At 49.9% G+C, this 24,168-nt stretch overlaps 1 protein-coding gene across 1 annotated transcript in view; it reads left to right on the top strand.

The window, feature by feature from the left end:
- Positions 1–1,688: 1,688 nt before the first annotated feature.
- The window catches only part of LOC142304104 (hexokinase-2), a 59,703-nt gene continuing 37,223 nt past the window's right edge, over positions 1,689–24,168 (top strand). Inside the window, exons 1-2 of the mRNA XM_075346142.1 lie at positions 1,689–2,814; positions 17,716–17,878. Coding sequence (XP_075202257.1) covers positions 2,752–2,814; positions 17,716–17,878 — 226 coding nt within the window. The 5' untranslated portion in view covers positions 1,689–2,751. The remainder of the gene's footprint in view (positions 2,815–17,715; positions 17,879–24,168) is intronic.

Raw genomic sequence — 24,168 nt, 5'->3', positions numbered from 1 at the left:
GGAACTGTCAAGTTTGGTGAAGGAAGCCTGATGATATGGGGTTACTTCACAGCCAAAGGCGTTGGATACTTGACCAGGATCGATGGTGGTGTCCGTGCTGAGCTTATATGTGAGTATCCTACAAGACTAGTTATTTCGTACACTCGAGTACTATGGGTATGAAAAGGAAGACATAGTGTTCCAGCAGGACAACGACCTGAAGCATACAACGAGATTGGTGAAGAAATGGTTCAATGTCAATGAAGTAAGGGTGCTTTACAGGCTGCGATATCGCTAGCGATGTCGAGCGCGATAGCACCCACCCCCGTCGTTGGTGCGATATTTGGTGCTCGCTGCCGTAGCGAACATTATCGCTACGGCAGCGTCACACGCACATACCTTGTCAGCGACGTCGCTGTGACCGCCGAACAATCCCTCCCTCAAGGGGGAGGTGCGTCCGGCGTCATAGCGACGTCACTGTGGTGTCATTAAGCGGCCGGCCAATAGAAGCGGAGGGGCGGAGATGAGCGGCCGGAACATCCCGCTCACCTCCTTCCTTCTGCATTGCCGGTGGATGCAGGTAATTCGTTCCTGCGGTGTCACACATAGCGGTGTGCTGCCGCAGGAATGATGAGCAACAACGTACCTGTGGCAGCAGCGATATTAAGGAAAGGAGCGATGTGTCAACGATCACCATTTTTGAACAATTTTGTGATCATTGATCGTCGCTCCTTGGTGTCACACGCTGTGATGTCGCTACCGGCGCCGGATGTGCGTCACAAACACCGTGACCCCGACGATATATCGGTAGCGATGTCGCAGCGTGTAAAGCACCCTTTAGAGGTGCAGGAATGGCCTCCACACTCTCCAGACCTCAACCCAATCAAACACTTGTGGGTAGAGTTGAACAAAAAGCTGTATACAAACCCAAGTGAGTCGCCCAGTATGCATCAACATTGGGAACGTATAATAGAGACCTGGGATCAGATTTTGGTGGAGACCTGCCTGAATCTGATCCAGGGCCAGAATGAATCAGCCAGTGGTGAAAGCCAAAGGTGGATATACAAAATACTAACAAAATAATCAAAATTTCAACTCCGATTTTTAGAAGCAAAACAGTAACAATGCAGTGACATGACCAGAATCTGCATGACTAATCATATGCTAAATAGCTGCAAGTCAGATTTCTGTATGAGATAGCCAATATGATTGTCTATAAAATGAAGGCAGTCTCACGCGCAGAGCTGGAGTGGATGGTGAGATATGGAGACTGAAAGTCAAAAGCTCTAAACATTGTTACCCTTTTGCTCAGCGGTGTATGTACCAGGATGGGGGACATTGCTACATAATTAGCGGAGTGGGCGGAACATGTCTTTATAGGATTTACAACGCTACAAGGGTCCATTTATCTGACACGCGGGGGCTTCAGGTCTATCACAGCTGCGTATCCCACATTACATAACTCCCTCCAGATGTGGACACGTGACCCCCGCTCCCGCACGTGACGTATATTGGGGGCGGGGTCAGTCATTCTCACTTCTCATCCAAAGGGAAATTCCAGGACCACCAAGAGCGACGGCACATAGCCCCGCCCACATCAGCAGCCTGGCGAACCAATTCCAGGGCCGCATCCAACACACCCCATTGCCAGCCAATGGCCTACGGTGCCGGCTCTTGGCAATGTTAACCCCTAAAGTCCCGGTTCAGGATGCTGCAGACTTTCCTGTACATGTTGGTCCATGCCGAGTACACGGACGGTAGAGTGCGGTGTGTCCGGAGGAGACTGTCACTTCCCCATATTAGTCACTTCTGGTGGCGGCAGAGACAGCGCGGGGCTGTATAGCGTGAGTCACACAGGATGGAGGATGCTCAGGGCGTGCGGCGGCAGCGCACAGGTTAATGATGGGCGTGACGTCAGCGGGGGCTTGGCTGCCGGGCATCAGTGAATGAAGCACATTGTAGAGAGAGACAGCGAGGAAAAAGCCGGCAGCGAGGAGCACAGAGCAGAGCAAAAAGCCGGCACCGAGGAGTACAGTACAGAGCAGAGCAAAAAGCCGGCACCGAGGGGCACGGAGCAGAGCAAAAAGCCGGCACCGAGGAGCACAGAGCAGAGCAAAAAGCCGGCAGCGAGGAGCACAGAGCAGAGCAAAAAGCCGGCACCGAGGAGTACAGTACAGAGCAGAGCAAAAAGCCGGCACCGAGGAGTACAGTACAGAGCAAAAAGCCGGCACCGAGGAGCACAGAGCAGAGCAAAAAGCCGGCACCGAGGAGCACGGAGCAGAGCAAAAAGCCGGCACCGAGGAGTACAGAGCAGAGCAAAAAGCCGGCACCGAGGAGTACAGAGCAGAGCAAAAAGCCGGCACCGAGGAGCACGGAGCAGAGCAAAAAGCCGGCACCGAGGAGCACAGAGCAGAGCAAAAAGCCGGCACCGAGGAGTACAGAGCAGAGCAAAAAGCCGGCACCGAGGGGCACGGAGCAGAGCAAAAAGCCGGCACCGAGGGGCACGGAGCAGAGCAAAAAGCCGGCACCGAGGGGCACGGAGCAGAGCAAAAAGCCGGCACCGAGGGGCACGGAGCAGAGCAAAAAGCCGGCACCGAGGGGCACGGAGCAGAGCAAAAAGCCGGCACCGAGGAGCACAGAGTAGAGGAAACAACCGGCACCGAGGAGCACAGAGTAGAGGAAACAACCGGCACCGAGGAGCGCGGAACGGAGCAGGGCACATAGGGCACGCCGCGGTACAGGAGCTGCTACATCCCCGGGGCGGCCACAGACATGATCGCCTCCCATCTGCTGGCATACTTCTTCACCGAGCTCAACCATGACCAAGTGCAGAAGGTGAGGATCTATCTCTCTCTATCCTTCCTTCCCTCCTCCTGGCAGTGCCGCTGGAGTGCAGAAGGTGAGGATCTCTCTCTCTATCCTTCCTTCCCTCCTCCTGGCAGTGCCGCTGGAGTGCAGAAGGTGAGGATCTCTCTCTCTATCCTTCCTTCCCTCCTCCTGGCAGTGCCGCTGGAGTGCAGGGCAGCCCTTACACACAATCACTGGCCGCCCTTACATGTTCTTACACTAAAGTTGGCTGATAATGGCGATCTCCACCACCCTGGCCGATCATCAGTCAGCTGTGTATATGTTTTGGTCCCATAGTAGCACTGTTGGCTCACCTGGCTCATACATGGGCTTTCTGTGTATAAGAAGTGTCTCATGCGACCATTTCTTGGAGTATGGCTGCTGTGAACCACTAGAACAACCAATATCAAAGTAAAATGCGTGACTGCACCTGAGATCCTTCACCAGATCAATGGTTTAACTATCTACCAACGTCTATCCAATGTGTATGGTCACGCTAGAGCGCTGCTGGGGGGCGGGAGGCGTGTGTGACGCTAGAGCGCTGCTGGGGGGCGGGAGGCGTGTGTGACGCTAGAGCGCTGCTGGGGGGCGGGAGGCGTGTGTGTGTGTGACGCTAGAGCGCTGCTGGGGGGCGGGAGGCGTGTGTGTGTGTGACGCTAGAGCGCTGCTGGGGGGCGGGAGGCGTGTGTGTGTGTGACGCTAGAGCGCTGCTGGGGGGCGGGAGGCGTGTGTGTGTGTGACGCTAGAGCGCTGCTGGGGGGCGGGAGGCGTGTGTGTGTGTGTGACGCTAGAGCGCTGCTGGGGGGCGGGAGGCGTGTGTGTGTGTGACGCTAGAGCGCTGCTGGGGGGCGGGAGGCGTGTGTGTGTGTGACGCTAGAGCGCTGCTGGGGGGCGGGAGGCGTGTGTGACGCTAGAGCGCTGCTGGGGGGCGGGAGGCGTGTGTGACGCTAGAGCGCACATTCTACTGGAATTCCATTGGAGTGTGCACTTTGAAGGGTCACACGGGGGCGGTTCTGGTCAGGGGTATGGTAAAATACTGTAGTATTTTATGACCCTGGCAATTCATGCTGAGCCTCCTTCCCCCGGTCTGTGCTCTTGCAGTAAACGCAGCCTCCTTCCCCCGGTCTGTGCTCTTGCAGTAAATGCAGCCTCCCTTCCCCCGGTCTGTGCTCTTGCAGTAAATGCAGCCTCCCTTCCCCCGGTCTGTGCTCTTGCAGTAAATGCAGCCTCCTTCCCCCGGTCTGTTCTCTTGCAGTAAATGCAGCCTCCCTTCCCCCGGTCTGTGCTCTTGCAGTAAATGCAGCCTCCCTTCCCCCGGTCTGTGCTCTTGCAGTAAATGCAGCCTCCCTTCCCCCGGTCTGTGCTCTTGCAGTAAATGCAGACTCCTTCCCCCGGTCTGTGCTCTTGCAGTAAATGCAACCTCCTTCCCCAGGTCTGTGCTCTTGCAGTAAATGCAGCCTCCTTCCCCCGGTCTGTGCTCTTGCAGTAAATGCAGCCTCCTTCCCCCGGTCTGTGCTCTTGCAGTAAATGCAGCCTCCTTCCCCCGGTCTGTGCTCTTGCAGTAAATGCAGCCTCCTTCCCCCGGTCTGTGCTCTTGCAGTAAATGCAGCCTCCTTCCCCAGGTCTGTGCTCTTGCAGTAAATGCAGCCTCCTTCCCCCGGTCTGTGCTCTTGCAGTAAATGCAGCCTCCTTCCCCCGGTCTGTGCTCTTGCAGTAAATGCAGCCTCCTTCCCCCGGTCTGTGCTCTTGCAGTAAACGCAGCCTCCTTCCCCCGGTCTGTGCTCTTGCAGTAAACGCAGCCTCCTTCCCCCGGTCTGTGCTCTTGCAGTAAACGCAGCCTCCTTCCCCCGGTCTGTGCTCTTGCAGTAAATGCAGCCTCCTTCCCCCGGTCTGTGCTCTTGCAGTAAATGCAGCCTCCTTCCCCCGGTCTGTTCTCTTGCTGTAAATGCAGCCTCCTTCCCCCGGTCTGTGCTCTTGCAGTAAATGCAGCCTCCTTCCCCTGGTCTGTGCTCTTGCAGTAAATGCAGCCTCCTTCCCCCGGTCTGTGCTCTTGCAGTAAATGCAGCCTCCTTCCCCCGGTCTGTTCTCTTGCAGTAAATGCAGCCTCCTTCCCCCGGTCTGTGCTCTTGCAGTAAATGCAGCCTCCCTTCCCCCGGTCTGTGCTCTTGCAGTAAATGCAGCCTCCCTTCCCCCGGTCTGTGCTCTTGCAGTAAATGCAGCCTCCCTTCCCCCGGTCTGTGCTCTTGCAGTAAATGCAGCCTCCCTTCCCCCGGTCTGTGCTCTTGCAGTAAATGCAGCCTCCTTCCCCCGGTCTGTGCTCTTGCAGTAAACGCAGCCTCCTTCCCCCGGTCTGTGCTCTTGCAGTAAATGCAGCCTCCTTCCCCAGGTCTGTGCTCTTGCAGTAAATGCAGCCTCCCTTCCCCCGGTCTGTGCTCTTGCAGTAAATGCAGCCTCCTTCCCCCGGTCTGTGCTCTTGCAGTAAATGCAGCCTCCCTTCCCCCGGTCTGTGCTCTTGCAGTAAATGCAGCCTCCTTCCCCCGGTCTGTGCTCTTGCAGTAAATGCAGCCTCCTTCCCCCGGTCTGTGCTCTTGCAGTAAATGCAGCCTCCTTCCCCCGGTCTGTGCTCTTGCAGTAAATGCAGCCCCCTTCCCCAGGTCTGTGCTCTTGCAGTAAATGCAGCCTCCTTCCCCCGGTCTGTGCTCTTGCAGTAAATGCAGCCTCCTTCCCCCGGTCTGTGCTCTTGCAGTAAATGCAGCCTCCTTCCCCCGGTCTGTGCTCTTGCAGTAAATGCAGCCTCCCTTCCCCCGGTCTGTGCTCTTGCAGTAAATGCAGCCCCCTTCCCCAGGTCTGTGCTCTTGCAGTAAATGCAGCCTCCCTTCCCCCGGTCTGTGCTCTTGCAGTAAATGCAGCCCCCTTCCCCAGGTCTGTGCTCTTGCAGTAAATGCAGCCTCCTTCCCCCGGTCTGTGCTCTTGCAGTAAATGCAGCCTCCTTCCCCCGGTCTGTGCTCTTGCAGTAAATGCAGCCTCCTTCCCCCGGTCTGTGCTCTTGCAGTAAATGCAGCCTCCTTCCCCCGGTCTGTGCTCTTGCAGTAAATGCAGCCTCCTTCCCCCGGTCTGTGCTCTTGCAGTAAATGCAGCCTCCCTTCCCCCGGTCTGTGCTCTTGCAGTAAATGCAGCCCCCTTCCCCAGGTCTGTGCTCTTGCAGTAAATGCAGCCTCCTTCCCCAGGTCTGTGCTCTTGCAGTAAATGCAGCCCCCTTCCCCCGGTCTGTGCTCTTGCAGTAAATGCAGCCCCCTTCCCCCGGTCTGTGCTCTTGCAGTAATTGGCTTTCCTTTGGGGTAAGCGATGTGACGTGCCGTGGCTGTGATGGCATGTGGCTGCCTCGCGGTGTCACAGTGGGATTTCCCCCTCCATCTTTCCTCATCACTTAGCAGCGATTACTACAACATGGAAAATGGAAATTCTGTCTCTAACAGGAAGTTTGTTTGGTTGCACAGAAATTGACATAAAGTCCTGCCCCGAGCTCGGGCTACGCATTAACTGTTTCCTTCCCCTTCATACGAGAGCGGCTGCCATCCTGTAAAATACCGTCACATAGTCCGTACGATGTGACCCATCCAGTGCAGCAGCCAGGGCTGGGATAGTCGCAGCGAGGTGGATGATGGAAGTAAATTATTCTTGGCTGCCAGTTGGGATCAATAAAAATTCATGATTTTAAGGGGATCTCCTCCAAATAAAGTATCGCCATAGTATTGTGGGAAACCCTTCCGGATGAAACTATCAATGCCAAGAATACTAGGACTAGAGAAATCAGCACAAGCATGGATGAAAGGGGTTGTATATATGGGTAAACTAGCCGTGTCCCCTTAGAGGGGGGCTCCAGAAGTAGAAAAATGTGAGGAAAGAATGGAAATATTGTTATTAATAAATTCCTTATATCTTTAACAAATGTTGCTCTTTTTATCTAGAGAGGTAATGGCTACAGAAATAAAATGGCCGCCGTCTTGTTACCCTGACAGAATCCTGTCCTACGTTATTAATAGGTCAGGGGCCTTTGAGCAGTGGAAGGTCCACAGTGTGAACCCGACAGTCTCTAGGTCACAGCAGCAGAGTTTCCTTCTACTCATGTCCACTGGCCTCTGCCCTATTAATACACTGATAGAAACCTGGATTAGAATAGCAAGGTGGCGGCCATTTTAATTCTACAGTTTTTACCTCTGTTGCTAAAACTAGTGTAATATGCTAATTAAAAGGTATTAAAGGATTTATTCATAATGACATTTTATTTCTGGAGAATCCCTTTAAATAAACTGATCATGGAGTGCCTCACTGCTGGCACTCATGGTGATCCCTGAGGAAACATGGCAGCGTCCCCGGGTAACTAAGCACAACATGTCGTGTATAGGAGTGAGCGGCCTGCCCACGTAATACAGATATGAGAGACACTCTCTGCACTGACTGATTAATGAAGGTCCTGAGTGAGGGACCCTCTTATATTCGGTTAGAAGGGTTTATTTTTACCTGACAAGTGGCAAAAAAATTTCTGAGGGTATTTCATTTGTTAGTTTGTGAGAGAGATACACGTAAGAATTTACGTCGGAAGCCATTTTGATTTTCTCATAGCCAGTCAGGATGTGTGGGCACTACCATGCTCGGGGGCTCTGTACTCGTAACCAGCAATTTGACGCTCAGATGGGCTCGACTCGAGTACCAAGAGTAATGGAAGTCAATAGGAAACTCAAGCATTTTTCTGGAAGATCCAGAAAAGTCTCGAGTTCCCCATTGACTTCCATTACTCTTGGTACTCGAGTCGAGCCCATCTGAGCGTCAAATTACTGGTTACGAGTACAGAGCCCCCGAGCATGGTAGTGCTCGCTCATCACTAGTTACGAGTACTGAGCCCCCGAGCATGGTAGTGCCCACTCATCACTAGTTACGAGTACTGAGCACCCGAGCATGGTAGTGCTCGCTCATCACTAGTTACAAATACCGACCACCCGAGCATTGTAGTCCCCGCTCATCACTAGTTACAAATACCGACCACCCGAGCATGGTAGTCCCCGCTCATCACTAGTTACAAATACCGACCACCCGAGCATGGTAGTGCCCGCTCATCACTAGTTACGAGTACAGAGCACCCGAGCATGGTAGTGCTCGCTCATCACTAGTTACGAGTACTGAGCCCCCGAGCATGGTAGTGCCCACTCATCACTAGTTACGAGTACAGAGCCCCCGAGCATGGTAGTGCTCGCTCATCACTAGTTACGAGTACTGAGCACCCGAGCATAATAGTGCCCGCTCATCACTAGTTACAAATACCGACCACCCGAGCATGGTAGTCCCCGCTCATCACTAGTTACAAATACCGACCACCCGAGCATGGTAGTCCCCGCTCATCACTAGTTACGAGTACAGAGCACCTGAGCATGGTAGTGCCTGCTCATCACTAGTTACGAGTACAGAGCACCCGAGCATGGTAGTGCCCGCTCATCACTAGTTACGAGTACCCGAGCATGGTAGTGCCCGCTCATCACTAGTTACGAGTACCGAGCACCCGAGCATGGTAGTGCCCGCTCATCACTAGTTACGAGTACCGAGCACCCGAGCATGGTAGTGCTCGCTCATCACTAGTTACGAGTACCGAGCACCCGAGCATGGTAGTGCCCGCTCATCACTAGTTACGAGTACCGAGCACCCGAGCATGGTAGTGCCCGCTCATCACTAGTTACGAGTACCGAGCACCCGAGCATGGTAGTGCCCGCTCATCACTAGTTACGAGTACCGAGCACCCGAGCATGGTAGTGCTCGCTCATCACTAGTTACGAGTACCGAGCACCCGAGCATGGTAGTGCTCGCTCATCACTAGTTACGAGTACCGAGCACCCGAGCATGGTAGTGCCCGCTCATCAGTAGCAGCCAGGCAAAATGAACCATAGACCTCTATAGAAGAAAAGAGGTCAGCAGCACATCTGTGGGAATTTCTCTTGTCTCGGACTTCCCCAATCACTGTTGGGAGACAATTGGCTTTCCACCATGTTCATTGTCCAATGGCTTGTGTATAGGAATTTATCGGTTGCTAGGGTGTTTCTAGGAGACATCTCTGAGCAAGCGAGCTCGCTGATGAGCATGCTTTATTGTTAGGGGCAGATTAATGACCTTTCAATGTACGCTGAAATCTCCAGGGCAGGAATGGATGGGGCGGTGCTAGTCAACGAAAGGCGAAATCCGTGGAAATCGTCTTACTCATTGTATGGCATTGTAACTAGATCTAAAGAGCCCCCAAATCTGTGCCTGTAGCCACCATTATATGTCGGCTACATCTTTAAAGAGGTCCTGTTACCAGGTCAAAAGTGGCCAGTCTGTGCTCTTATTTGTTAATTTATATGGTGTTTACCAAGGGGGTGTGGTCCGAGAGATTATCTGGGGGCGTGGTTGAAGCTGCTCTACATTATGACCCTGTAAGCACCACCCCCTTGGAAAAAATAAGAAAAATAGGTCCATATCTCTGAACCATATGGCGGATTAAAAAAAAAAAAAGAGAGCTGAATACTCAGGAGCAGTGGGAGTAAAACCGAGCAAAAACTGGACACTTGTCCTTTAAGACACTCCTTAGGATAGGAGGAAATCTGTCCACTATTGGCTCCAGCGGCACTTTCCTTTTCTACTATAGAGCGGTATATCGGACGGTGACCGTTCAGCTCGCAATCTGCGATATCAGTCCGGTCACGTTCTCGAGGCTGGATCAGATATTAGTCACTTTTTTCTTTTACTTACATCATCTTAACTGTAAAGTTGAGCGCCCCCTGCAGGCATCGCTCCTAAAGGTCACATATTCGAGGAATGGCTTTGCAGATCTCTAAGGGGGAGAACGCCTCAATCTGGAGGACGTCGCTGCTGTGCATTAATTGGGTCATGTCTGCATCTTGTGCCGCTCTCTAGGAAATCTGCAGATTGCATTTGCTGCTTAGTATTGAAAGCCTGGAGAGATATAGAAGTGTTATCAGGAATGCGGTGTAGTATGCGGGTACATTTAAAGGGATTCTTCATACCTCGCGCCCACCTATATAAGTGTTAGTGGGAAAATAAGAATAGAGCGCAGAAGACCTAGATAGTACATTGTAGCAGCAATGTGGGAAGTTTCATTGTCAAGAAACCGTGTCTCCTGAATGAAGTTGAGTCATTATAGATCACCATGAATGAGTCAAGATACAGAGATGAGCCGTCACTAGAAGCCGCGTGTGGTTATATGTAGCCTCGTATTCCCCATGCACTAGAATCGTATATGGGATGGTGCAGGAACTTGAAAGTAATGAAACGCATGTCATTCATTTTATTCTCTTGATGAGGCTGGTGTACTTGCTTTGAAAGTCCATGTCAGATCTGCAGTATAATCCTTTCCTGCCAGATGTTAGACTGCACATCTAGCCTCAAAACGCTTATCTTAAAGGGAATCTGTCACCAGGTTTCTGCTCCCCCATCTGAGAGCAGCATAATGCAGAGACAGAGACCTGGATTCCAGCGATGTGTCACTTACTGGGCTGTTTGTCATTTTGATAAAAATCACAGTTTTCTCTGCTGCAGATCTAGCAGTTATATAGAGCTCATGAATTTGCTGGACTACCTGGCAGCGTGTCATGTAGTCCTGTAATGATGATCTACTGCTGATTAGTGTAGTTTTGATATCACTGTTTAAACAGCTCAGTAAGTGACACATCACTGGAATCAGCATCTATATCTCTACTTTATACTGCTCTCAGATTAGGTGGCAAAAAACTGGTGAGAGATTCTCTTTGATATCTGGATTGTACAGCCATTATGACATGGATTTTCAGAGTAAGTACACCAGCCTCATTAGGTCTAAGATATCTCATTAATGTATTTGGAAATTTGCTGACAGATCCTCCTGAAAATTAATTGCCATTAATGTTTTTTTTCCCTTGGTGTAGATCCTGATGTTTTCCTTAATCTGGCTTTGTTTTTTCCTCTCTTCATACGCCTTTCCATTCCTAAAGAGCCCTTACCCCCTCTGTATACATTTTGCCTATATAGGCAAGTGGCTGTGGTCCTAGAAAAGACTCCAACTCTTGGAGGACTCTATCAGGACCTCACCCACTTGGCTAAAAAGAGAATAGACATCTCTATCTCGGGAATGGAGAGGCGCAGGAAGAAAATACAAACCTCGCCAAATTCTGGAGAACAGCAGCATTTACAGCAGGGAACAATCATAGGTTTGGCAATTGGTCCTTGTTAAAAGGAAACTTTTTCTGGCTCCCAATATTGCAGCAATTGTAGAATGGAACATTTTATATCTACATAATTACAGATGTAGAAGAACTAAGACTACTGTGTATCCTGACTAGTAGAGTGGGGTAGTAGTCCGGCAGTGAGGTGACGCTTAGACACTCCTCCATCCTCCTTTGTCTGAGAAAACCCCTGTGCAGTTTGTAGAAGCGCTCCCCCCTCACGTACAGAAACCAGACACCCTCGCTGGAGGAAAGTGACTCATTTCTTCATCCCCTCCTGCATCAGACATGATGAGCGTGCAGCGTGTGATGTGAGCGCAGCGGAGGCAGTGCTCGGGCATCATTTGTTTAGAGAGTGGACCGGTTTCTGGCAGGCGTGGTGGCGGCTTACACAACTATTAATTGCCTATTGCGTTCCCATGAAGACACTCGTGTCTTGTTTTATAACACTTCTCTCAAGACAAGAAAAGTGACCTCACGTCTTGGCATACGAAACTGCGAAGTCTCCGGCATAATTCTTTATAAAGGGATCAGATAGAACACGGTGATACATTCTGCCTGTTAAGGTCCAGTCACACTAAGCAACTTACCAGCGATCCCAACAACGATAGGGATCGCTGGTAAGTTGCTAGGAGGTTGCTGGTGAGATGTCACACTGCGACGCTCCAGCGATCCCACCAGCAACCTGACCTGGCAGGGATCGCTGGAGCGTCGCTACACGAGTTGCTGGTGAGCTCACCAGCAACCAGTGACCAGCCCCCAGCGCCGCGTGGAAGATGCTGCGCTTGGTAACTAAGGTAAATATCGGCTAACCAACCCGATATTTACCTTGGTTACCAGTGCACGGAGCTACACGTGCAGAGAGCAGGGAGCAGCGCACACTGAGCGCTGGCTCCCTGCTCTCCTAGTTACAGCACACATCGGGTTAATTAACCCGATGTGTGCTGCAGCTAAATGTGCACAGAGCAGGGAGCAGCGCACAATGCTTAGCGCTGGCTCCCTGCTCTCCTAGTTACAGCACACATCGGGTTAATTAACTCGATGTGTGCTGCAGCTACATGTGCACAGAGCAGGAGCCGGCACTGACAGTGAGAGCGGAGGAGGCTGGTAACAAAGGTAAATATCGGGTAACCAAGGACAGGGCTTCTTTGTTACCCGATGTTTACATTGGTTACCAGCCTCCGCAGAAGCCGGCTCCTGCTGCCTGCACATTAGTTGTTGCAGTCTCGCTGTCACACACAGCGATCTGTGCTTCACAGCGGGACAGCAACAACTAAAAAATGGCCCAGGACATTCAGCAACAATCAACGACCTCACAGCAGGGGCCGGGTTGTTGCTGGATGTCACACACAGCAACATCGCTAGCAACGTCACAAAAGTTGTTCGTTAGCAGCGATGTTGCTTAGTGTGACGGGGCCTTTAGGCTGCGGTCACACATCAGTGAGAAGTGTCCTATCTATATCTATCTATCTATCTATCTATCCCTCTATCTATCTATCTATCTATCTATCCCTCTATCCCTCTATCTATCTATCTATCTATCTATCGTATCTCTACATCTATATACTGTGTGTGTGTGTGTGTGTGTGTGTGTGTGTGTGTGTGTGTGTGTGTGTATATATATATATATATATATATATATATATATATATATATATATATATATATATATATATATATAGTGTGTGCATGTATGTATGTATGTATATATATGAGATACAGTATATATTATAATCTATATCGATATATATCTATATCTCAGACACATCGAGTAGAATTGCCATATAATCATAGATCTGTGAGCCTCATCCAATATTCAGGATCAGAATTGGCCATTACTCATTGAGTCCACATGCTGCCCCATAAAACAGCAAAAGGACGTTTCACAGGGATTTCTGAATGTGACCTAAGGCCCTGTCACACACAGAGATAAATCTGCGGCAGATCTGTGGTTGCAGTGAAATTGTGGACAATCAGTGCCAGGTTTGTGGCTGTGTACAAATGGAACAATATGTCCATGATTTCACTGCAACCACAGATCTGCCGCAGATTTATCTCTGTGTGTGACGGGGTCTTAACACTGATGCACAACCTTTTTTGTTTCAAGGGACACGAGGATGTTTTAAAAAGACTCTGTCACCAGGTTTTTGCCCCCCCCCCCCCCCCCACACCCCCCATCCGAGAGCATGAAAATGTTGAGACAGAGACCCTGATTCCAGTGATGTCACTTACTGAGCGGTTTGCTGTCATTTTGATAAAATCACTGTTGTCTCTGCTACAGATCTAACAGTTAGGCCAGAGTCACACTTGCGAGTCTCTCATTGAATCATCCGGCACAGACTCACACTCTCCTGACAGGAGCGGGTCGGTTGCATGTATGTCTATGCAGCTGAGATGCTACTGTCCTGAGAGTGTGAGTCCATGCCGGGTGATTCAATGAGAGACTCGCAAGTGTGACTCTGGCATTATACAGAGCTCATGAATGTGCTGGAGTACCTGACAGCATGCCAAGTAGTCCTCTAATAACTCACTGTTAATTAGCAGTAGATTATCATCAAAACTAAACTAAGCAGCTCAGTAACTGACACAATACTGGAATCAGGATCTCTGCCCCTACATTATGCTGCTCTCAGATTAGGTGGCAAAAACCTGGTAATAGATTCCCTTTAAATCACTTCCAATAAAACGTCAAGACTATTGTCAGCTGACATTTCTGGTATATACTGCTGAGGTGCCATAAATGTCAGCTCAAAGTTCAGGAATTTCACCTATTGGGAGGGCAAGGATCCTCTTCTGCCCCAATCAGATGAATAGCTCATGCGTTCACATGGTTCTCTCTATTGAAGAATATGTGGGTAATTAAAGGGACTCGGTCACCAGGTTTTTGCTACAGTACCTAATCGGAGACCAGCATGATGAAGGAAAAGAGATCCTGATTCCAGCAATGTCACTTACTCAGCTGCTTAGTGTACTTTTGATACAATCACTATTTAATTAGTAGGAGATTACCATCAGAGGACTACCTGGTGCACTTTCAGGTAGTCCAGCAAGTTCCTGAGTAGGGATGATCAAATACCTCAAATATTCGGCTTTGCAAATATTTTCCGAATATGTCGCCGCTATTCGATTATTCGCAAATATCCGATGCGCAATGTAAGTCTATGGGAAACCTGAAAAACAACTATTCGGGCTTCCCATACACTTACATTGTGCATCGAATACTCGCATAGCAGCGACCTATTCATCGGATATTCGCAAAGCCAAATATTTGAGGTATTCATCCCTATTCCTGAGCTCTGTATAACTGCCAGATCTGCTGCTGAGAAAACAGAGATATCATCAAAATGAGAGCAAGCAGCTCAGTAAGTGACACATCACTGGAATCAGGATCTCTGTCTCTACAATATGTTGCTTTCAGATGGGGGAGCAAAAACCTGGTGACAGATTCCCTTTAAGGCCTAAGATTTCACATCTCCCATAGACTACAATGAAAGGACTCACACAAACCACCACCATTAACTAATTTTCTCCTTACAAACAAGTCAAAGGGCAAATTCTCTGTATTTTGGAAGCCTAGTGATGGCGACACAGTACAACCTTCATACGAGCCCATCCTTAGCTGGGCAATTATTAATGCTGGGTACCACTTATATCGGACAGAAGACAGACAAGCATTCCTGTGCCCAGATGGTTGGAGGCCACGTATAAGGGCACGAAGAGCCACGTAAGGCCACTCAGCTCCAGGTTGTGCCCTTGTTTTAGCCTCTGTTCACATCTGATTCTTATAACCGTAGCCTAAATACTCATGTATATCTCTGATGGGCTGTACAGTATGCTGCCACGCAGGAGTGTACGTCTCTTCTATGCCGCCATTATAAAAAATGCACACCTCGTTATATGGGGAAGTAAGATTCGGTAGGGAAAATGCATAATAAATGTTAACAATCGGCTATTATATCTACCATATTTGTTCTGTGCCATTATTTTATTGTAGAGGAAATGATGATGCTGTATCAGACTTTCTGTACCATCAGATGCTGGAATAAAGGCTCTATCACCTATCCTAATGTTATATGAGGGGAATTGTGTGGTAGTGTATATATGTGACTATGGCTCCCTTCAGACAGGGTTTAAAGGGCTGCAATTGCCCACCCAGTGCCACCACGTGCAGGCAATGGAGCTGTCAGTAAAGCAAGAACAGGTGATGCTGGGCAGGAAATAGAGCTGGAGTGACAGAGGCTTCAGATCTACAAATAGCTCTTTAGCCTTATTTGCCTATCAATTCCAACTGGATATGCAAATCACATGTGGTTATGTGACCACTGCTCCAGCGGGCAGAGAGAGCGCAATCCTTACAGTGCACATTATTAGGGTTCATTAATCTGTGGTCACATAGTGACTGCAGAATATAGGCCCCATAAACCCTCTTTACGTTCCATTTCCAGAGGCTGATGATCCTTTTATGAGACTGTTCAGTTCTGATTACCAAAACGGAGAAACGAGGAGCATTGGATATTTTATGCTGGTCGACAAATGGTTGTATGTAGCACAGGTTAAAGCCCGGTACGTGCTGCCCCTGCATGGGGTCAGAACAGTCCTATTAATGCCTTTTCTGTTCCCATATGGTTTTGTATCGGCCTCTTGACCTAACCTTTTGAAATGAGAGATGACTCATTTATGGACTGATATCTGCACAACCGCAGCGCTGAGACATCACACTCATTAAATGCTCAGTAACGGCCATTTACTTTAAAGTATCGGCCTCGTGGTTTTGTGGGTGAATCTGTTGATAAGCGCTAATGTGCAGCCCCCGTGTCAGCAGCCAGGCTGTTCGGATACGGATCCGCGGTGGCTCGAGGGGTGTCCGGACCCGGGGGTCGTGCGGCCACTCAAAATGACGGGGGTATTTACAGGGGATTGTGTTTAGAGTTCGTGACACCACCCGTGGTGTGTGGTAATGTGGAGTACAACCGCTGCAGTTGCGAGTACCCAGGGGTGATTGGAGTGGGGCAGCCAGGTGTTAGAACCCTCCACGGGTAGGGGGGATGCCCCGGGACTCGGTGATGGTGTTCGGGGAGTGCCGTTGGGTGCAAAGGGGTCACTTTTGTACTCGCTCAGTCCATTAAGCTGACACCGACCACTGGATAAACCAAAGTTCTGGATACCGTTGCCGCTGAGGGGAGCTTAGTTCGGGTCCCGTCCCCAATGGTGCTGCCTGGTGATCTGTGACCTTTTCTCCTGGCACTCAGTTACTTCTCACTTGGTTCCGGTAGTATGGAACTAGTCGGGTCCCGCTCCCCACTATGGCTAAGTGTGGGAGCTTGCTCTCAGGTTTCACACTTAGGATTTTCTGGACCGTTTTCAGTGGAAAGTCCTATCCCCCTCGTTTCGCTAATACCCCAATTTTAGAGCAGGTAGAAAGCGGATCTTGAAGGCTACGTTCTTGTCGGGTAAATTGTCAGGTTGCCTGAAGCTACTCCCTGACCTAGGGGCCACGTACCCCGTCGTGCCTTGGTCCCAGCCTGGTGATGGTGCAAGGCCGCCGACTGTCCTCCTCGACAGTTCCGTGCCCCTTGCCACGTTCCCCTATGACCGGGGGTCCAGCTCCTCCAGGCCCAGACCACCGTCTGCTACCTAGATGGCTTCCAAGGAGCCCGGCTCCTGACCTTATCTCTCCTCCACTTCCTCAACACTCTCTCTTGACTCACTTACTGACTCTCCTGACACTCCTGACCTCCCCTTAACCAACCCCCCCCAAGTAGGCGACCCTATACCACTTAGGCCGTCCACTGGTGGGTGTGGTGCAGAGTGTACGTAGGATTTTAACTAGCTGTTGTAGGCAACACCATGTAGTTGGGGACCCATAACCAAGAAGGAGGTGGATATTGTACGGGAGGGCAGATTGTAAAATACCCTGTGATGACCTGATAGTCCAGGGCATCACACTAACAGTCCCTGAGAGAGGCCGTGGCACGTGATGTGAATTTTGCAGTGACCCTTTCTAGTCCATTTTAGTGAAGACTTGATCTCTCTTTTTTTTTTTTGTTCGGCCTCCGTACAAGTGCTCGATGGCTGCCACGGACGGTTCATTTCCTAGCAGGACCATGTGGTCCATCTGGTCTATCGCACCCTGTAACTCCAGCCTGCTTGGAGAGTCACCTACGGACCATATCCCGATACTGTATCCCGATACTGCCATCTCACCAGACCCGAGACGCTGATCTCATCCAGGATACTTTCTTAGCCCTGAGTCTGTGCAGCACTAAGGTTACAGATTCATTAGTTAAGGATTAATACTATCCCTTAGTTGTGGCTGTAGGACATCCTGGAGAAGACGGAAACCTTGACTAGGGAGTGTTCTGACATTACAGTGTGTAATTACAGGCCTTACCGCCATCATCACTTACTTTAACTCGTTCCTTCTTGGATGCTCTTTTGTTCCTACTTTCCTATAGGCATTTTATTTGCATAGGTGGTAAAATTTCATAAATGGCTTCAGTCCCCAGAAGTAATGTATACTGTACAGGCGCCCCTGTGTGCTGCAGTGCCTTGGTTTTGGTCTCTCAATCCTCTGGTTTTATGAGAAATTAGTAGAATAAATAAGCAGCAAAAGCTCACGGGAATTTGTCTTGTGTTTTGTCTTCAGGTGGACAAGTACCTCTACCACATGCGCCTCTCCGATGAGACCCTCTTGGAGGTATCAAACAGATTTAGCAAGGAGATGGAGAAAGGACTTGGGATAGAAACCAACCCCACCGCCTGCGTGAAGATGCTGCCCACATTTGTCCGGTCCACACCAGACGGCACAGGTAGGTAGGGGCAGGTGTGACACTTAAAGGGACCGTGCAAGGACTTCATGATGATGATCTGAGACGTAATGTGAGGGTCTAGTCAAGATGTCTATTTCAGGCCGACCCACCTTGAAGTCTTATGAATAACTGTATTGGAACAACGTTTTCTAAAATATCTATTCACACAATATCTCCCGTTACAACTGCGATTAGTAAAGGTAAGGGAGCAATGGAGGGGAGGAATCGATTTTTTTTTTTTCAAGAACCTGCACGGATGTAGAAATCAGGCCTCATCAAGCGGAGCAACTATGTTGGATACTTTTTAGTGACCTCATCATCACTTTCCCCAATGGAGCTCGCAATCTTAATTCCCAATCAGTATGTCTTTGGAGTGTATGAAGAAACCCTGGAATAACCGGAAGAAACCCTGCAAGGGATCTTTCAGACGTCCATACACAGATCAGAATGCATGGACTGTCCGCAACTCTCCCGACCAGCGTGTGACAGCTACATGTATTTCTATGAGGCAGTTACGCATGGCACAGGAGACTCGTGGCCAGTCCGTGCATTTTAGGCTAGTTTCACACTTGCAATCAGCGCATTCCGTCACTATGGAGAATAGCGCAGTCCGTTAACGCACTGCGCTATTCTCCATAGACTTGTATGGACGACGCACTGTAACGCAAGTGTCTGCGTTGCATCCGCTGGACGACGCAGCGTTGTTATTTTGACGCTGCGTCGAGCGGATGGAACGCAGCATGTAACGTTTTTCTGTGCTTGGCGGAGTGTCAAAAAAACGCAACCTGCAGGAATCCGTTAGGCGTCCGCTGTTTTTATAATGGACGCCTATGGTGGCGGATTCCGTTAGAATGCGTCATTTGACGTATTCCGTTAACGCAGCTGTCTTTACACAACTGCGCATGCTCAGATGTGTAAAGACACGGAAAAAAAACAACGGATTGCGTTATTTTGTACGATCTGTAGCATGCGTTGTTCCACTATATGCAACGCATCCGTTGCATGCGTCACACAACGCAATGCTACGGATCCCGTCCAACGCAAGTGTGAAACTAACCTTAGTCTGTTCATGGACCGCAATACACAAACTGGCCGCGGTTCTACTGTGCGTGCGTGACTGCCTCACAGAAATACATGAAGCTATCACGTGCTGGTCAGGAGAGCCGCGGCCAGTCCTTGCATTCTGGTCTGTGTATGGATCATGTTGCATGGACGTGTTAAAGATCCCTAAATATGAGGAGAACATCATGTTGAAGAAATGAACCTTAGTCCTCCAATCAGAAAATCATGTATAGTTTTATTATAGTATGGAGGCCATTATACAAACTGGGGCGATATCCTGACACTATAATAAAACTACATATGATCTTCTTATTGCATCCCTTGGAGGTCCGAGGTTAATTTCCTCAACATTTTAGGTGGGTTTCTACGACCCCTCCAGTGCCCTCATTGAATAGATTGTGCCCAAACCTCATATTTAGTGATGGACACCATGCACATGTTGGTTGTGTCTCATCTGACACATAACGGGCAATGTAGACAGATCAGCTTTTTTTTGGATTGCAACATGAACAATTGTTTGAGCTTTTGAGAAGCCAGTTCCCCTTATTTGTGGTAGCATTTTCTTCCCGTCCCCACCCTACTTTATGAAACTGGTACCCACAGACCAACATGTTAATGGAGGGGGGAGTGTATGGCTATATAGCTTGCCTAGGGCAGGTTGGAAATGCCACATAAATGGGCACTCGGATACAAACAGTGGTGCACGCTGTAGTTTAGAAAGGAAGAATATGCCCCCCCCAAAATCATCCGGTGGTCAGCTACATCCTCCAGGAGCCACTCCTTTCCTCTGCGCTCTCCGGGGCAGCAGGGCTATATTACATACATTTGCTTCCTTTTAGGATCGCCTTGTGGTTTCAGTCCTCCCTATACTTAGCAGTTTTAATAAGAGACACTGGCAGCCTACGTGCCACCGCCTGGCATTTTGGCATTGATCTTATTTATTCAAGCACAAGAATGTCTTCGGGCAGTGAACCTCTCCCTCTTAGAGACGCGTCTTTGTGCTAAAACACTGCAAGAACTGTAGTGAGCCCAGCTCCGGCACACTGGCACAGCGCACGGCTGCCACATTGATAACGTATCCGGCTATCGCTGCTGGGTCGTTTTATTGCCCTTGTCAAGCACAATGGAGCGTTTGTTAAAGCCGTCTAAGCGTGCCAATCCTGTGTAGCGCTACTATAGTCAGATGAGGAGATAGTCAGGCAAAAAGACTGAGCGACGAGTAGAAAAAAAACCTGCTCTAAATAGTAAAAATGTAACCTATCTGTATTGGGAAACCACTGATAGCAGTATAGAAGGATTATATAGGGAAGTTGCACATAGTATGTCCTCACTGTAACATCCTGCACGATGACACCAGTACATATACAGTCATTGTACACAAGTATGGACAAAGACACAACTTGTTGCATTGCCCAAGATATGTGGCATCACAGGCATGTCGCCATTCTCACTAGTAAGGTCAAAAACACTAATAAGGCCATATGTGGAGCAACGTAGGGGATGACTGTCTAGATAAAGGGGATGTGTCCGCTCTCCCAACGTGTCTGTTTAGTAAATTTCCCCTGGAATTATTCCTAATTCTTTACTTTGTACGGTTCCTCAGTTATCCCTGCTAGATATTTAGTTTTAAACTGACAACTGTGGGTTACCATTCCCCTTACCCAAAGATCAAAGGTGCGTGTCTGTTGCGGGCGGGGGCCGCTGCCGCTTCTGGGGCCGCTTGGATCCGGGTTTGCTGCTGCGGCTCGAGTGGTGACCGGACCCGGGCTCGCATGGCCGTCCGTCTTCACAACTGTTGGAAGGGGATATTTACAGGGGATTGATGTGTCGGTGACGCCACCCGTGGGTTGCGGTGAGGTATGGTGACACCGCCGCTGCCTGGTGATGGGACGCCCAGGACTGATGGAGCGGGGCAGCAAGATGGGATCCCCTCCACGGGTAGGGGAGGCGTAGTCTTGGGGCCCGGGTACACGGGAGTGATGGCTGCTGGAGGTGGCGTGCCGGTTTGGACCGGGAGTCAATGTTGTGCTCACTGTTCAAAGAGTCACACACAAGTCCAGTGGTAAACCAAGTTGCCCGTGACCGGTTGCCTTTGGCGGGTGTATTCGGGTCCCAAACCCAGGTGTAGCAAACGGGTGTCCCTTCCTCCTGCACTCAGTGTCTGTGTCTTCTGTGGGACAACTCCGCATGGAACGGGGAAGTCCACTCCCGGTACTGTGTATGTTTGGGAGCTGTGACCCGCAATATTTGATCCTTGGGATCTCTGTGGGTTCTGACGGACACCCTATCCCCCGCGTTGGGCTTCCGTTTCGCTCTCTGGGCTTCTGGAGATCAAGGCCTGAAACCTAATCCTCTGCTGGTTGATTAACAAGGGGGCTTGCAATCGTCCTCGGGTCCAGGTACCCTGACTGTGCACGGCCTCCGGACCAGATTCCTGCTATCGGCACCGGCGCGCTACAACCCTGCCCCGGTCCACTTAAGGTCTCCTGCGACCGGATCTCCGTCACCTGTGGCCCTGTTTGCTGTCTGCCACCTAGCCACCTAGTCCAGGGGCCCCTACCCCTGACTCCACTGCACTTCCTCACTCCTCCACTGTCAACTCTCTTCTCCAACTTCCACTAGACTGACTTGTTCCCTCCCCTGACACCTCAGGACCCCTAAGTGGGTGTTCTCATCTGCCTGATCCCGCCCACTGGTGTGTCCTTATTATCATGAGGGGGTGGCTAGGCTTTAATGGCTGTGTGTTTGTACCTGGGTGTGGGTTTTTGGTGGAATCAAGGAGGGTGGACTACTTCTGTGTGACTACCTGGTTTTGCCAGGGCGTCACATGTCCATACAGTGTGACACTGGCTGCCCTGATTGGACAGTGTGAGAGTGTATAGTCACACACCCCCATCTTGGAACTCCCAGTTGTCAGTTTATTCAAAAATTTCTAGTAACAGAGAGACAGTACAATGCAGAGTAGTAATGAAAGATGCTCCAGAATTTACTAAAACGGAAATGACCAGAAAGGTGACTGGACCACTTCATTTTCCTGTCTCCATTGATGGTACCTGTAGTGACTTATCACACCTCCCCCTCCTGGCATTATTCAGCAACAGTAGGGGGCGCTTCTCTCATCTAATCCCCTGGTGATAATGTAGCGCCCCTGAAGCCATCAGGGAGCTACAAGGTTCTGCATCCCCACCAGGATGCAGGGCCTACCCCCTAGGGCCCTGGGAGACCAGTGTTGGTAACACACAAACCCAGTTAATTACAGTTTTTTCCCCAACAATCCCCCCCCATACAATGGTGCAAAGCTAGGGTCGGACCAATGGATGGCCGCCTAGAGGTGGAGCCAGTCCAGTCCACTAGTTGACCAGGTGGAAGGGGCAGACAGTGGACAGTCAGTCAGAGTAGGAGAGGAGTGAAGATGGATGTGAGGAGACATTCTGGCGTGGGTTAACAGTAACCTGGTACCCAGGAGAGTAGTTGCCGGTGGAATACTTCCAGAACTACGCACTGACTGGGTACAGGACCCTAGGACAGGAAAAAGCTCCAAGCCGACCTGTTAACACCTGCACAGCGAGGGGACCATCAAGGATCTCGCTGACCCTAAAAATCCGAAGACTCATTAGCAAAGGGAGAACCGTACCAGAGACTCCAACCCCACAGGGTTCACGCTACCGTCAGGCAGACAGAAGTGGACAAACGACCGGACAGGGACCCCCAGTTGCTCTATGCTATGGGGACCCATTAACCAGAGACATGTGCAGGGGAAGAAGGTACCAGATTACTTCATTGGCACTGGGACGAAGGGGACCTGGAGGTGAAACCATCCGGCCTCGGGTAACCAGTTACCACCAACCAGCAGTGAGTAAAAACCAGTTGCACTAAACTTCTGTGTGGACTACCTTCTTCTGACGCCCGTCACATCACCCATCCTCTGAGGCCCTAGCCTGCTTGCAGAGGGCCTATCATGCAGGCTGCAATTAACACCAGCCCCAGTAGTGACATTCGCAGTGGCGGCTCCATCTACATAGCCGCAACACCACAAGTGGCGTCACATATGAACACTAATCTAATCCCCTGTAAATACAGCCCCATTACAAAAAGGGCACCAGGCAACGGCCACCCCAGTGACATTCCCAAGATACATACTGCCCGGGACAGAGTACCCCATATCCCCGGGCGCGACAATAACATTTGCCATTACTGCATGTTGTTTGGAGGAATGTCGCCCTGGATGCAGGGAATCCGGCAGCTAAGTGCGACATAGGAGCGTCTGTGTGACCGGAGCAGCAGTATCTCCTCTCCGCAGCTGTGCACATAAAGGAATAGGTCGGGTCATTGGCATCTATTGTATTTACACAGGTTGGGCTCCCATTGTTTAAACAGATTAGGCTGGTGTCATATAGAACAAGGCAATGGTGACGTCAGAGCAGGGTGGAAAAGTGCACAGGAGCAAAAATGTCAGCCAGTGGTTGCTTTGTGACAGTGCGTAGACCTCTTAGTATATAATGCCTCGAATATGTCATAGGGGTGCACCATTGGATCTTGTGGGATCAAACTTGTTTCTTTTACTAAGGCTATGTCCGCACTTTGCTTTTTACCTGCTTTTTTGCTGCTTTTTCAACTGCAGCGTTTAATGCCAAAATGGTTGTGTTCTGCTTTTCAAGCATAGCCTATGGGAATTTGGGTTTCTTGTCCGCACTATGCTCTTCAAAATGCTGACTCTTTGTGGCAGAAATTTGGGCAAAAACTCTGCTTTTCAAAGAAGCAACATGTCAATAGTTTTTGCCATTTGCGTTTTGAACTGTAAAGCAGAGTTTTTGCCCAAATTTCTGCCACAAAAAGGCAGCATTTTGAAGAGCATAGTCACAGATGGGTCAACACTAAGCCGAATAGATGGAGATGGAGACAGATATTATAATATAATCTAATTTGCCAAAGCTGCCAATTGGCGTTAAACCCGATGTTCATCTAATGTAGAGACAGCCAGTGTTTGGAAAAAGGAGGATCGGGCATGTAGGATTTCATCTGCCCGGTCATCGTGTTCTCCGACAAAACTGATTTCTGGGCACAGTAACTGGGATTCTAATCCAGTTTGTCTAATGTTAGGAATTTAAGATATATAGTATCTGTCTCGAGGGACATACTAATTGCAGAAATGCACACACCCTCTACGTGGCATGGGCCTCAGGGCTCGACTATACAAGTTTTTATAGGGAGAATGCAGCAAATTAGAT

This window comes from Anomaloglossus baeobatrachus, chromosome 4, assembly GCF_048569485.1.
Source record: "Anomaloglossus baeobatrachus isolate aAnoBae1 chromosome 4, aAnoBae1.hap1, whole genome shotgun sequence".
NCBI classification, from domain to species: Eukaryota; Metazoa; Chordata; class Amphibia; order Anura; family Aromobatidae; genus Anomaloglossus; species Anomaloglossus baeobatrachus.
Note: the sequence above shows the minus strand (reverse complement) of the source record. Positions and strands in the feature narration are given on the sequence as shown.